Source organism: Peromyscus leucopus, chromosome 15, assembly GCF_004664715.2.
Source record: "Peromyscus leucopus breed LL Stock chromosome 15, UCI_PerLeu_2.1, whole genome shotgun sequence".
NCBI classification, from domain to species: domain Eukaryota; kingdom Metazoa; phylum Chordata; class Mammalia; order Rodentia; family Cricetidae; genus Peromyscus; species Peromyscus leucopus.
The window spans coordinates 20,252,137-20,266,830 of record NC_051076.1 but is presented as its reverse complement, the minus strand read 5'-3'; the positions used below and the strand labels follow the sequence as shown (position 1 = coordinate 20,266,830).

Genomic DNA, 14,694 nt, shown 5'->3' with positions numbered 1-14,694 from the left:
TGCTACCCCGCTACTTTATTCTTCTACTGTCTTCAACTTTCTAGTCAAGGCTTCTTGATACATTTGTTCATTTATATTTACGCTTTGGCTGATACTGGAGTGAAGCAGGGCAGCAAATGCACGAACTAGGAAAGGAAGCAAGGTGTACAGGACAGCTCGGAGAGAGGCAGTGAGCTCCGCATGTGTCCTTGCTCAGGGCCAACTCCCGTCGTAACTGCTGCCCTCTGAGGGACTCCTCTTGGAAGGCTATTGAAGGAAAATGGTGTGCCATAAAGATGCCAGGGAAGGTGCTGGCGATGGGATTTAATATGGAGTGTCCCAAGCATTAGACCTCTGTGCTCAGCCACCGTAGATGGGGGGCTCGGTGATGGATACCGCAGGGAAGATGTGCTCGTTTCAGGTTAGGTGACCTTGTCTGGTTTATTTATGATTATTATCAAGAGAAATGCTGGCCGTCAGACATGATCAACATAAATCACAAACAACTTCTTTAAGAGAAGCCAGAAGACTCCTCACGGGAGATTCCTGACTAGATGGCCAGTCCTCAGTCACCGGACGTGTCTGGGCTTTAGAATTCCAAAGGAGGCAGTTATATTTTATCTGTGATTGCTTTTGCATTTGGAGAATTGCAATGATTTAGTTGCTTTCTTACTGAAAAAGAATTATAATTGTGGTGCTGGGAAATAACCATGAGCTCTCTGATTCCTGTGTGATGTATATGTAGCAGTAGAATTCATCAAACACTACTATCTGTCACCACTGTTCAGGCCCCTTCCTAGAGATCCACGCTGTTGAACAGCACATGAGATTGGGCTTGCTTACAGCATGGTATGTTGAAAAAATTAAACTTGGGGCCATAGACTATGCAACTTTTAATTAGCCTTACTGGGCCTCAGTTTTCTTATGTACAAGGAAAATAGTGGGTTTGATAAATATTGGCTGTGGTCCTTCTGCTGGCCACAATATTATTCTAAAACTAAAAAAATAATAGTATGACATCTTTCCAGGGGAAAACCCTAGGTTAATGACCTTCATTTTTAGTTATTGTGTTAGACAGGTTTTTTTTTTTTTTAAACTATAAACTGATGCCTAAGATGATCATCGTAAAAAGGAGAGAGGCTTGTTTTATCTCCTGGCTTTAGTCATGATCAGCTGACCTTCTTGGTTTGGGGCCAGCAGGGAGTAGACGGTGGAGCAATGGTGCTTGGGAGTGAAAAGAGAGAAAAGCTGGGTTCCCATAATTCCATTCAAAGTCATGTCCCCAGCCACCAAGACCTCCTACGACATCCCACCTCTCAAATGTTCTGCCCCTTCCTAATAGTGTCACTCCAGACATTGGCCTCTGGGACACCTATGATCTTAACTATGGCAGTTGTTGGCCACTTATCAGGCATCGTCTATTGTCCCAGACAGAACTGGTGATAGGGGAGGATGGGCAGCCTCATGGAGTCTAAGACAACTGTGAGAAGTGTGACATATTCAGGGAGAGGAGAAATACCATAGAAGAGGACAGCAAACGGAGACATACTGCCGTGTGCTGGGCCCATGCTGCAGAGCAGCCTGGGAAGCTCTTAGCCATTGGCGAGATCCTGCAAATCAAAGCACCGGAAGGCGGCTGTGGGGCAAGGCCTGTCTTGAAGGATTCTGATTCTTACACAGACAGAGTGGAGGGCTTTGGCAGCTGAGAAAATCGATCATGAGAGCCCAGGTTTGGAGCAGCAAGTGCATCACCCGCTTGCTGCTTCATAGTGGGGTCCATTCAAGGGGAGCATTCTTAATGAGCACAGTGAGAGCCTAGAAAAGGTAAACCCAGGCCCCTTGACATGTGGGAAATGTAATAAGAGCACACAGATACATTCTATGCAGCTCTGTGGAACTATACTAAAAGCACATGATGTAGCGTCCTCAGCAATAGAGAGTCGTTATAAACTCTCAAGAGGAACTTGTGTGAGTGGATTTTCATTGATTCTTCACAGTTCCTAGCCAGCCCTCTGTGGTCGGCAGCACAAAACTGTGTAGCCTCAAGCTCTGAGTTAAAGTGAAGATAACCTGGCCCAGTGGGGAGCAGTGTCAGCCAGCCAGTTAGGCATTTAAATTGCTAACAGGATTTATTCGTTACTACACCAGGCCAAGCCCTGATTCTAACCCCACCACATCCCTCTGGATCACACTTCACTCTCTTGGGTCCCCTTTATCTCATCACCTGACGCCTTGCATTCCAACATCCACCGCGGGTTACCCTTCTGCCTTCTCTTTCTTGCTCACCTCTGTTAGCTTGTCCTTCTGACAGTTGACAGGAACCTTGTCAGAAGGAAGTTCGTCCCAATGCAGGAGGCCTGGCCTGTTGCCACCAGCATCCAGAAAACTTGGGGTAGAGGGAGAGGCTGCCTGAAGAGAAGTCATCCAAGAGAAGCATATTGGTTCTAAGCTTACACCCCAGCCTAGGCCAACCTAGCCATGAGCTTCTCTGTAAGACCTGTTTGGTATTCAACACTGAGAAGGTGCAGGATGCCACTGGGTGCCACTGATTGATTTCTTGATTGGTTGTTAGTTGTGGTTGGCAGCATAGTTCTAAAATGTGGCTCATGTTTCTTATCTAGGTCTTTAATATATATTCTTCTATTGGTGATAAGTGTTTTAAACATTGAGCCTCGTCTAGTCTGTGAGATTTTTTTGTTGTTGTTTGTTTGGTTAGTTGTTTGGTTGTTTGTTTGGTTGTTTTTTTTTTTTGTTATGTGTGAAGATTGGCATTTGATAGGCCAGTCCTGTGGGTTAGCATTTGCTGCCTATCATGAATTGAGCCCTGGGAATATTGGGTCCATTTCTCAGCACTACACATGACTAAGGACCCTCGCTGAACTAGGAGCACCCCAGGTTGGCTCTGCTACTCACCTAGTTCCCCAGTGTGTGGCTTGATTTTATTTTAATGAGATCAAGAAACACAGTGACTAGAGGCATGATGGGAACGGAGGATGGGAGCTGAAGTTTGCCAGAGTGCTTCTAAAAGACTCAACCCAGATACAGAAGAGAAGGGCCAGAGTGAGGGAACCTCTTCACAGAAGAGAAGGGTCAGGTGAGGGAATCTTCACAGAAGAGAAGGGCCAGGATGAGGGAACCTCTTCACAGAAGAGAAGGGCCAGGGTGAGGGAACCTCTTCACAGAAGAGAAGGGCCAGGGTGAGGAATCTTCACAGAAGAAAGGCTAGGTTGAGGGAAAGTTTTTGAATGATCAGAAAAGGAAGAAAAGTGAGCTTCCTAAGACACTGGAAGCCCCTGAGAGTAGGGCCCTGGAGGTGACGGAGCAGGTGATGTCAGGGCCTTGAGTTCAGCGTGGGAGTCACAGAGTATGTGAATTGGGCCAGCCTGTGCCAGGAGGGAACTGAGTAGGCCCTGGAAAGCCTCTGCCTCTCTGTCTAGAGCAGTGGTTCTCAACCTTCCTAATACTGCAACCCTTTAATACAGCTCCTCACGTTGTGGTGACCCCCAACCAAAAATACATATAAAACCATATATTATTTCATTGCTACTTCATAACTGTAATTTTGCTACTGTTATGAATCATAATGTAAATATCTGTGTTTTCAGATGGTCTTAAGTGACCCTGTGAAAGTGTCATTTGAACCCCCAAGGGATTGTGACCCACAGGTTGAGAACCACTGATCTATAGGATTGACATCTTTGGTCTTTGATCAAAACCTTGTAACAGACTGTACTGCTGTGGATATCGCTCTATATAAATAAAATACTGATTGGCCAATAGCCAGACAGAAGTATAGGCAGGACTAACAGAGAGGAGAATTGAGGAAACAGGAAGGGAGGGAGACACTGCCAGCTGCCACCATGACAAGCAATATGTGAAGATGCCGGTAAGCCATGAGCCACTGGCAAGGTATAGATTTATAGAAATGGGTTAATTTAAGATATAAGAACAGTTAGCAAGAAGCCTGCCATGGCCATACAGTTTGTAAATAATATAAGCGTCTGTGCGTTTACTTTATAAGTGGGCTGTCGGACTGTCGGGGCTTGGCAGGACCTGGAGAGAAAACTACAGCTCCACTGTACAGTCACGATCCTCAATCATCCAGGAGGTCTTGGCTCTCAATGATGAGCAGGACTGTAACACTGACCTGTGTTACCATTCCTGCATGGACATGGCTCTTTCCTGCATCAGTACACTGCAGTTCTAGGGTCTGAACCCCAACCCAGGACTGTCCTTGTTTGCATTCTGTTGCTGTGATAAACACCATGACCAAAAGCAAGTTGAGGAGGAAAGGGTTTATTTCAGCCTCAGCTTACTTCTATGTCACAGTACATCTTTGAAGAAAGTCAGGCAGGAATTCCAAGCAGGAACCTGGAGTCAGGAGCCATGGAGGAAAGCTGCTTACTGGCTCATGCCAGGCCAACTTTCTTATACAGCCCAAGACCACCTGCCCAGGGAATGGTACCTCCCACAGTGGGCTGAGCCTTCCCACATCAATCAATGCCCCCCCCCCGCAAGAGACATGGCTACAGTCCAGTCTGATCTTGGAAGTCTCTCAGTTGAGACTTCCTTACCTCAGGTGACTCTTGGTCATATCAAGTTGACAAAAAAGCCAACCAGGAGAAAGACACAGACAGAAAATGTGCAAGGGGAGCCATGCATGCTCATGAGTTGTTTGGACAGGAGTTTGGAAAGGAACAGAGGTGTACTCTCCAGGGAGGGGTTGAGGATTCAACCATCAGAATGCCCACAATCCCTATCCTAACACACGCTGTGGCATCTTCTGATGCAGCAAGGTCATTTTCCAGTGTCAGACTCCTCACCTGGACCTCAGCATGGCTGATGACACAGTGAGATGGTTGCTGATGGTCCAGAGACCCTCGAGATGCAGGCTGCTGACAGCAAGGCACAGCAGCGTTTAGTTGTTAGGTCTGGTGAACAATTCATGGAAGTCCTGGGGCTCAGAGATGGCTCAGCAGTTAAGAGCATGTGATGCTCTTGTAGAAGACCTCATGCTCCATGTCTTAGCTGTTACAAATAGTGTTCCAAAAATATGAGCACAGGTATGTCTTTCATGGGCATATTTCACTCTCTGTGAATACCGACCTAGAAGTGGGATGGCTAGGTCATATAGTAGACCTGCTGTTAGCTTTCCAGGCTATTCCTTGCTGTTCTGTTCTAATCTATTCCTTGCTGTTCCCCACAGTGGCTGTCTTAATTTACATTCCCACAAACAGTGTATGAGAGTCCCTTTTAATTTACATCCTCACCTCATTTCCTTTTTCCTAATAACAACCTAGTAAATTTAACCTAATGAAATTTAAATCACTTACTATTCCTGGTGTGCATTTGTGCATGCATGTGTACATGTATATGTCACAGTTCACATGTGGAGGGCAGAGGATAACGTTGTGGAGTCAGTTCTCTCTGGGAATTGAACTCACGTTTCAAGCTTACGCAGACAGTACCTTTACCCCCTGAGCTTCCTCACCACCACCCTCCGGAGTCATTCTGACTAGGGTAAAAAATCATACCCCACATCATTCTGTATGTGTTTCCCTGGTGGCTGATGAGACTAAGCATTTTCTTATATTTATTGGCCATTTAGAGTTTGTATTTTGAGACATGCCAAGGGTACTTCCCCCAGTGACCTAACTTCCTGCCGCCAGGACCAACCTTCTCAAAGTGGTTCTGTCACCCCCTGAAAGTGCCACAAGCCAGCAACCAATTAATGGCTGTTAATACACGGCCTTCATACATATGTATGAAGTAAGGAATTCTGGGTCTAGGGAGGTAGCTTATGTAATTAAGTGCTTGCCACATAAGTATGAGGACCTTGTGTTCAATCCCCAGAACCTACATTAAGAAGAAAAGGAATAAAGGAAAGAAGGAAGGGAGGGAGGAAGGGAGGGGAGAGAAAATAAAGGTCAGATGTTTGTAATCTCAGTGCTCCAATTCCCAAGATAAGTGGATCTCTGGGGCTCGTTGGCTTGGCCAGCCTAGTCTACTCAGCAAGTTCCATGCCAGTGAGACACCCTGTCTCAAAAACCAAGGTGGACAATGGCTGAAGAATGACCTCTGGCCACCACACACCTGTCCACTTGTGCTGGAGCACCCGTACCCACCCATGAGCCTTCTTCCCACAGGAAGAAAATACTAAGGCATCAGGAAGACCGCCTGCCATCCTGGTACCTGTCTCATCTCATGCGGGCATCAAATGAGATGCTCTGTCTACATCAGGCAGGATTAGGCTTGTCTGTAGGGGAAAACTCCATCGGTGATGGCAGAGCACTCTCCTGCTGTGTGTGAGGCCAGAGGTTCCATCCCCAGCCCCTCCCTGCCCCATAGAGGAGGATGACAGGATAGGGGGGCACAGCCTGTGGTCTTCCTCACAGAGTAGAAGGCTTCTTGGATTGGTTAGGACATTCATCATTTACAGTGGTCTTCCAGGTACAGTCCCAAACACGAGGACATGGTTCCCCTAGCGGAGATACTGCTAACTTCATCGGAACACCAGGGGCCTGCCGGGGTTTGTCCTGCCTGGCTCCTGTCCTTGCCTGCATACTCTTCGACGCTGGGAGTGCTTGGTGGCTGGCTGCTCTAAAGGTCAAGCAAGGATCTTGCTCATCTTTGGATGAAGCAAATGATGAGTTAAGAGGGCAGAGGGGTAGTGGGAGGCTGGAGGTTCCAAACACGGCTCCAAAGCTGATGGCAGATGTCGTCTCTTGTGACTGCAGCTCATGAGGGATGTTCATCAAGACCCTAGGCTCCCCCTTATGTTCAAGCTCACAGGCATCTCCCGGGGCTTCTTCTTGTCTTAGGTTCTCAGAGGCGGAGGCTCATTCCAGCACTGTCGCTCGATACTCCCTCACCCGTGAGAAAACCGACCAGCAGCACAGGGGTCCGCTGGGTGGACGGTCCCCTGAGGAGCACCCAGAGGGGGCTTGGGGAGCCTTTTGAGATTAAAGTCTATGAAATTGATGATGTGGAGCGCCTGCAGCGACGAAGAGGAGGCTCCAGCAAGGTGAGGCCACTTCCTGCCCAAGGGTCACAGTTCCCCACAGACCCTGTGCTAAAGAAGAGAACTCCAGGAGGGCTTTCCCAGGCTCAATATGGGCAGTGGGTGGTGACAGGGGGTTGTGGTCCCAGCCACAGACTTTGATAGGCACTGTGTGCTCCTTTTCTGAAACACCTTAAGAGCCAGTGAGTTGGGGCCTGATGGGCTGAGGGAATTTTCTGGTTTCTTCTTTTGAGGTTTGACATCCTAGTGCAGACCAACATTTTGAGGGGTCGTGCACCTTCTAGGTTAGAACAGCCTTCAGTATTCTCCCAGGAGCTGGGTGTCTTGTCTGTGGAGGTCACCAGGATCTCTGCCGTGCTTCTGGGAAGCTGGGTTCTTGTCGTCGGCCTCTCACAGTCCTTCCTTCTGGAGGAGGCTGCGGGGCTGAGCCAGAGCAGAGGGCCCTCTGCTTGTCTCCCTCTCCACTGCCCACCTCTTCCTCTGTGCGCAGGAGGTCATGTGTTTCAACGCCAAGCTGAAAATCCTGGAGCATCGGCAGCAGAGAATCGCTGAGGTCCGAGCCAAGTACGAGTGGCTGATGAAGGAGCTGGAAGCGACCAAACAGTACCTGATGCTGGACCCCAACAAGTGGCTTCATGAATGTAAGGGCCACTGACGCTTGTCCACCCTTGCTGCCACTGTGGTCCCCAGTGACACAATCTAGGGAGTCTCTCGCAGGACGACAGCCACATAGATAGATGGTCTGCATCTGAGGCATGGGCCCGTGGGGTGGAGATGTCCTGCAGAGCAGCAATTCCTGTCAGGCTAGGGCAACAGCAGGCTAGTGAGAATTCCTGTGCAAGATGCCTTCTCTTTGAGGGTCTCAATTCAAAGCATCTGCAAGTGCAATGTATTATCTCCCCTACCCTTGGGAGAAGGTCACCCACAGGAAGACTCCTAAGCCACAGACTTACAAGGTTTATCTAGCCTAAAACGGATCAGATTTGTAGATCTCTTGACAGACTAGAATGTGACACCCTCAAACTGCTCCCGGGGGGCCGTGGGAGTCCGAGGACCAGCCCTGGAGTTATTAAGCCAAAGGCCAAGTGATATTGCCACTTGAAAACTCTTCACAATGCCACTGTTCCTTTTGAGGCAGAGATTGCATTGTCTCTAATTTCTTTGTACCTAGCCATTCATTTACAGTAAAATAAGGCCTAACTTTGCCCTGGCTATTACATTGATACGGGACCAATCCTGGAAGACTATGTCGATGGGTAAAATATATCAGCAGCATTATGAATACTCTCTCCCCCAGTTGCCAGATCAACTCTTCCCTCCAACCTTCAGCTACCCGCATCCCCTTGGGACACTCTTCTCCTACTTGTCGCTCCCTCCTGGTGCTCCCTGCTGCTGAGGAACTTCACAGGCAGAGCCTAGCATCTTAGATTTGTGTCCCAAAGAGCTGGTTTAAAAACAGAGTGGAAATGATACCAGTACAGAAGGGCCGGGATCTACCAGCTCCTGACTGTGCCCGCTGAGTGTAATAACCCGCCATCACACTCTTTCTTGGTAGCTCAGAGGGCAGAGAAGCCTACTATTTGGGGTTGCATCTGTGGCTCTGCTCAAGATCCCACAGACCTGATTTGGATACTGGGGTGTTTTTTGCTACACACTGGCTGTGTGACTTTGGGTCTTGGTTTCCTTGGTGTGAAAAAGACCAGTGGCCGTGCCTGTCTCCCAGGGTGGTTCTGGGCTGGGATGAGTTCTTATGCTGCAGAGCCCAGAGGAGGAGTTCGGCATTTGGTGGGAAGCCTCAGTTATCCCATAGTTTAGTCACCTAGATACTCCTGGCAGTAGAAACTTAATGCTTGCTTCCGTGGTCCATGGTTAAGTCTTTGGTTGGGGATTTGGACAAAGACACAGCTCTCTACCCACTCGTGTCTTCGTCTCAGGTGGAATGAGACGAACCCAGGAATAAGGGGCATGGGCTAAAATGTGACTGAGACATGAGCACACAGCCTGATGCCTCTTTCTCCTCCTCTGCTGGCATTGGCTTCCCTGGGTCCTTCCTGATCACAGGGCTTCCCTCAGGCAGCACTCTTGTTTCACCGCCTCTTAGAATTTTATTTTTCAAGAACCGCTTATGCCCAAGGCAGGCTTGAAAATGGTCTTCGTTTTCCAAACTCATTTTTTTTTTTTTGTTGTGGTCTGGGATGTGAATCAGCTTACATATCCATACACATGGGCCTCAGATGGTTGGAGGGGCGACGGCTCTCTTCCTGCCTTGGTACATGTCAAGAGTCAGTAATTTTTTTTTTTTTTTTTTTTTGGATGCTGAGAAAAATGATGGCTAGAAGGTTACATGAGAGAGGAAGATACAGATTTTTTTTTTTAAAAGATAAATTTAAAACAGGAATGGGGAAAAAAAAATTCAAGGAGGCGATGTGCTGATGCTCCCTGATGGGTGGCAGGACGTGCTAGAACGGCGAGGAGCTGGGGCCCACCTCCGGTTTAGTTTTTCCTCCGGCTGCCTCTTTACGGTGGGGCCTGAGATAGTGCCTGATGTGCTTACGGTTAGGGTGAGGCTCTGACTTCACTGTGCCGGGCTGAGATGCAGGGGCCCTGGGTCTGTTTCCAGCCGCAGTCCTTATCAGCAATACGACCTTGAACCAGGTCCCTCTCTGACGAGATGGAGGGCTGCCCCCGTAGAGACAGCTCTGCCCCGTTACAGCCCCTCATGATTCTGGAGCGGGGTGTGGTTTGCACATTCATCTCATTTGTGTTTCCATTCCTGTCGGTACCTCAAGGTAGACAGGAGACGCGGGGTAGGGGCACCATCACCTCCTCCACTTGTGCTGTTGTTTAGGAAATAACGCCAGCTGAGGTGACGTTGCCCAGCTGGGAATCCAATGTCAAGTCCCTGCCAGGCCACCCGCACCCATGAGTTGCTGTCCACGGTGTGCTCCCCATGTGCCCCTTTGTAGGACCCCTAGAACTGGCACCAGGCTGTCCACCACTCTGCTAAGCCATAATGAGGCAAAGGGACCCCAGACCTCTGCCCCTCGGGAAGGGAATGGGCAAAGACCCTCTGGTGCTATAGGCTTGAACCCAATGCAAAGCATCATGGCTATATGTCTCCACTTGTCTTTTGAGCCCAAGAGGATTTTAATTATTAATACACATGTTTTCAACATCATATCTACCTGCTAGGGACCCGTGAATGAGATTGGGTCAGGTGATGGTTCATGCTGACCACCTCCGCTCTCAGAAGGAAAAGACAGGGAGACTGGAAGATTAAGCCCGCTTCAGCTACACGGAGAGTTAGAGGCCAGCCTGTGTTGCATGAGACGCTGTCTAAGAAACAAAAACAAACCAACCATCGAAAAGAGGCAGAGTTGGGATTCCCAGCCTGAGGGGCAGCAACATGTAGCACAGGAACAGGAACCTGCTCTTTCTAGGGAGGTGGGCTATGCATGTCACTCAGGTGACGTCACTCCTGATGCCACAGCCCCCAAGAGCTGCTTGCCTTAGTCAACAGAGTAGTAGAGTGGGGACCTCATGAATCTGTGTTGGAGGCAGCTGGGGCAAGCATGGGAAGGTTCTAGACCACCTCCCTATTCCTCAGAACTGTCTCTGAATGTTAAGGAGATAGAAACCATGATGGGGGTGTGTGCCCCTCCCCAATGGATGCTGAAGACCAGGCAGGAGGGGATATTCACGTTGTACAACTCAGGCGACCTCAGGGAAGACGAGTTAGTGAGGGGGTTAGCCCTTCCTTCAAGTAGCTCTCCCATCTCCAAGAGCTCTTTTGTCTTTCAGTTGACTTGGAACAGGTCCTGCAGCTGGATTCCCTGGAGTACCTGGAGGCCCTGGAGGGCGTGACAGAGCGCCTGGAGAGCCGTGTCAACTTCTGCAAGGCCCATCTCATGATGATCACCTGCTTTGACATCACCTCCAGGCGCCGATAAGGACCGGTGGGCTCCCAGCCATCAGTCCCTCGCTCCCTAGGACTTCAGCAGGACACCACCCTCCCAGGCAGCACTCAAGACACTAGGATGAGGATGAAGGTTGGTGGCAAGTCCGGAGTGAGCGAGGCGCGAAAGGCAATGTTTCCTTTGTTTTCTGTAGGGAAGAAGGGTAAAGACACCAACATGTGGAAGGCAGAAATGATGGGAAAACCCGTGGGACTGAGAAAGCACTTTGAGGAACCTTGGAGAACTCTGTACATAAGGACCGCTAGCAAAGAGACTCATACCTTGCGGTTGTGAGGAAGGGGAGGGTGACGCGGGATTGCCATTGAAAGCCAAACACCAACAAGACGACCCAGAATGATGGATTAAGTGCCTTGCAAATCTTTATGATTATCCAAACATTTGTGTTCGTACTTTCTTGTGTCCGGATGGTGCTAGTCAAGAAGAAATCAACAAAACCGAAAACTCAACCCAGTTTTGGAACTGTATTTGCAGCTTGTTTTTTTCTTGGTTCTGACTTGCTGTGTCTGTCCCTCCGAAGTTGTGTGTGTAGTGGTATTGCCTAACCAGTATTGCCGCTGAATAAATGTTAACTGTCTTTCATGGTTATCCTGGGAAGGGCACTCAGAACATGGAAACTGCATTGGCATGAGCCCGTGTGTTTCCCAGGGAGGTTTAGAAGGGCAAGGAACAGGAGATGCCACCTTCCATTAGCAGCAGGTCAGCCAACAGCTCCAGGGTCAATCGTGGAATGGGTGCACATGAGCTTTAGTGATAAGGAGGGATGTCTTTAAGGGGAAGGGGTCTGGGTGACCCGGGCGGGCCCCTGTTCTTGTTTGTTTCATGTATTTGCAGCATGTTCATGTTTCTTTCTGGTCCAAAGCCTGTGGATGGAAAGCTTGAACAACTTCAACAGAGTCCTGTTTCTTTGTCTTCGTGTTCTGTGGTGTCATTGATGCAGGGTGGAGGTTGGCTGTGTTGAGACTCTCTTGGGCTTACCCAGGTTCAGACTTGACATCCATTTAGAAAAAGGAAGCTTGGGGTTGGAGTTGCATAGCTTTCTGTCACCCAAGGTCCGGTCCACTAGCAAGAGGTCAGCTCTCACCTGTCCTAAATCCTCTGTAGCTTGTCCCTGCCGCCTTGGTGTCCTGAGGCAGAGAGAGGAACCACATCCCTAAATTCCAGAACCCTGGTTATATAGGACACAGCCAAATGAATGGGGAGACCTAGATCTTGCTCCCCGCTCTAAAACTGAGGACTTCAGCCTCAGATTCCCCCCCTCCCTTCAGGGTTTGTTGGACTATGTTAGGGATATAGGGCTGAGGCATGGAATGGTCAGGCATTGGATGACCACAGGCTGCTGGAACAACCAACTATCCCAGGGGAACCAAGAAGTCTCCTCTCTCTCAGAGCCTATGCAGCCTGCCTGGGCATACACATGCTCAGGGTTTTGGAAAGAGGACTCAGCATCCTCCTCCTCCCCCCCTGCCCCCCACTAACCAACTCCTCAATCCCAGATGCTCCTCAAAGAGAAAGAACTTTGGATTTCTGCAACAGTTCTCTCTCTGGACACATGTATCCCAGCACAGCGTGGTATGTGGCCAGCGGAACTCACCACACAGGAGCTGAAGTCATGTGAGCACCATGACACTTGATCTTTTACCCAGAACAGGGCATAGATGAGGCTACCCGCTTGACTGTTGACTGTTCTAGAGGTCAGCCCTGTGGACCAAAAGGCAGCCCCATGGGTCACAATTCCTGCTTTGCACATTCCTGAGAGTTGCTTCTTAGGAAAGGTATCCCAAGCTGCTGGTCGGGTGGTCTAAGCTCTGGAATAGGCCATGCCCCACTCCGTGCATCCTACAGCTTTACCAAGTATGTCTCCTGGGGCAGCAGGGCCTCCACAGCTCCCCTCCAGTGGCATTCTACAGGAGTCCTGGGTTCAGGGCCCACCTCGGCCTCCTAACACATGTACCCATGGGTCTGCTTAACAGCAATGTTCTTGGAAGCTTCTGGACCCGTAGGGATGCCAGTACTATGAACATCTGTTTTGATTGCTGGCTTGAAATATATTTCTGTGTTGTTTTGCTTCTCATGAAAGGCTTTGGTGCGGAAAAGTTTTAAAAAGTGAGCATGCCTAGATTTCATTTCCCTGCTTGAGAGAAAATTCATTTGATTAGTAATTTCTGTGCTTGGCTTTGGTCCCTGCCGCCTTTTCCCTTATCCCTGAGGTCATCAAGCCCCAGTGAATACTTTAGCAGGCCACCCACCAACAGAGCCCAGTGCCTTTGCTGGAGTGAGACCCTGATGACTCATCTGTAGAGAGCAGACCCTCAGTCAGCAGGTTCTTTTGGGAGAGTGGCCCTCAGCTGCCTCCCATGGAGATCTGTTTGCATATATTCCAAACATCTTCATGCTATAGCATCAGTGGTTTGGCAATGGTACTGGGGTTACTTTACCAAGCCAGGTAGGCTACATCCACGTGGCAAGGCATCCCAGGGGATCCAACAGGCTGTGATGCAGGGAGATATTTGTGTGAAATAGTGTGGATCTCTTGTTCATTCTCATATCCTGCCCCTCTCCAAAGTAAGCTTGGTTTTTCGAGACAGGGTTTCTCTGTGTAGCTTTGTGCCTTTCCTGGAACTCACTTGGTAGCCCAGGCTGGCCTCGAACTCACAGAGATCCGCCTGCCTCTGCCTCCCGAGTGCTGGTATTAAAGGCGTGCGCCACCACTGCCCGGCTAAGCTGTAAGCATCTTAATCTACCATACTGCATTATCTTCACTGATAACCAGTGGAGACGCCATGCATCCCATGATGCACCTGTTCCCTGCCCTGCCTGTGGGAATACAAAGAAGTAGTCCTAACAGCTGAGGACAGTGCCAGCGTGCGGTGGCTCCAGGTTTGGTTTGGAGGAAAAGAAAGGCAAAAGGAATGTCAAGGAACTCACTTCTACTTCATCCCTTTCCGTAGAAGGACTGGGCTTGTTTCTCTGAATTTAGTATTTAGGTACATATGCCTTACTTAAATTCTGTCCATTACCCCAACTCTAGCCCAGCTTCAAAGAATTGACTGTGAGGCTGAATTATTTGCAGCCAAGTAAAAATGAAAAAATAAAAAATAAAAAAAATTAATCTGAGACAAGGGGCATCATCCCTCCTGGAGGAAACCCTTAGTTCATCTCACCTGGGGGGAGGGAGAGGGGTGTTGCTGCTCCCGGGGAGCCTGCCTTTGCTTTGTCTTGGCTTTCAATACCCACCTGAGAGCTGAAGGCTTTGATCTTCCCCTTGAACCCTCCTGGGTACCCCAGGAGCTGTTTCTCACTTTCATCTCGGCAGAGTAGAAACTGGCTGGCCCTTGTGGTTTCAACTCCAGTTGCTGTTCTGAACATGGGGGACAAATGAAGCATATGCAGAGGTGCGTCCCCTAGTGACACACCAAAGACCCGAGCGAGCGATGACCTCTGAGCAGGAGAAGGGCTCCTGAGCTAGAGACTGGGGTAAGGACCACCCTAAAGCCCCAGGAAAGAGGCGGGGGTGGGCGGCAGAAATGTTCATCGGGCAGGTACCAAGTCCCATTGGTCACGAATCAGCCTGAAGCGTGGGGTCTAGTGTCCAGGAAGAACTCTCACGCCGTGCAGGGAGGTGCTTCAAAAGGACCTACGTGCTCAGGGTGTGCGTGCTTGCTGCAAGGATTTCCATTCAAGCTTTAGGCAAGGAAAGCATCCACCACGTGGGTGTGG

General features: G+C 49.3%; 1 protein-coding gene across 1 annotated transcript in view; it reads left to right on the top strand.

The window, feature by feature from the left end:
- Kif26b (kinesin family member 26B) overlaps window positions 1-13,601 on the top strand; it is a 422,280-nt gene extending 408,679 nt beyond the window's left edge. Inside the window, 3 exon segments of the mRNA XM_028865492.2 lie at window positions 6,801-7,003; window positions 7,491-7,641; window positions 10,802-13,601. Of these exon segments, the coding sequence (XP_028721325.1) occupies window positions 6,801-7,003; window positions 7,491-7,641; window positions 10,802-10,950 (503 nt within the window). The 3' untranslated portion in view covers window positions 10,951-13,601.
- The last annotated feature ends 1,093 nt before the right edge of the window (window positions 13,602-14,694 follow it).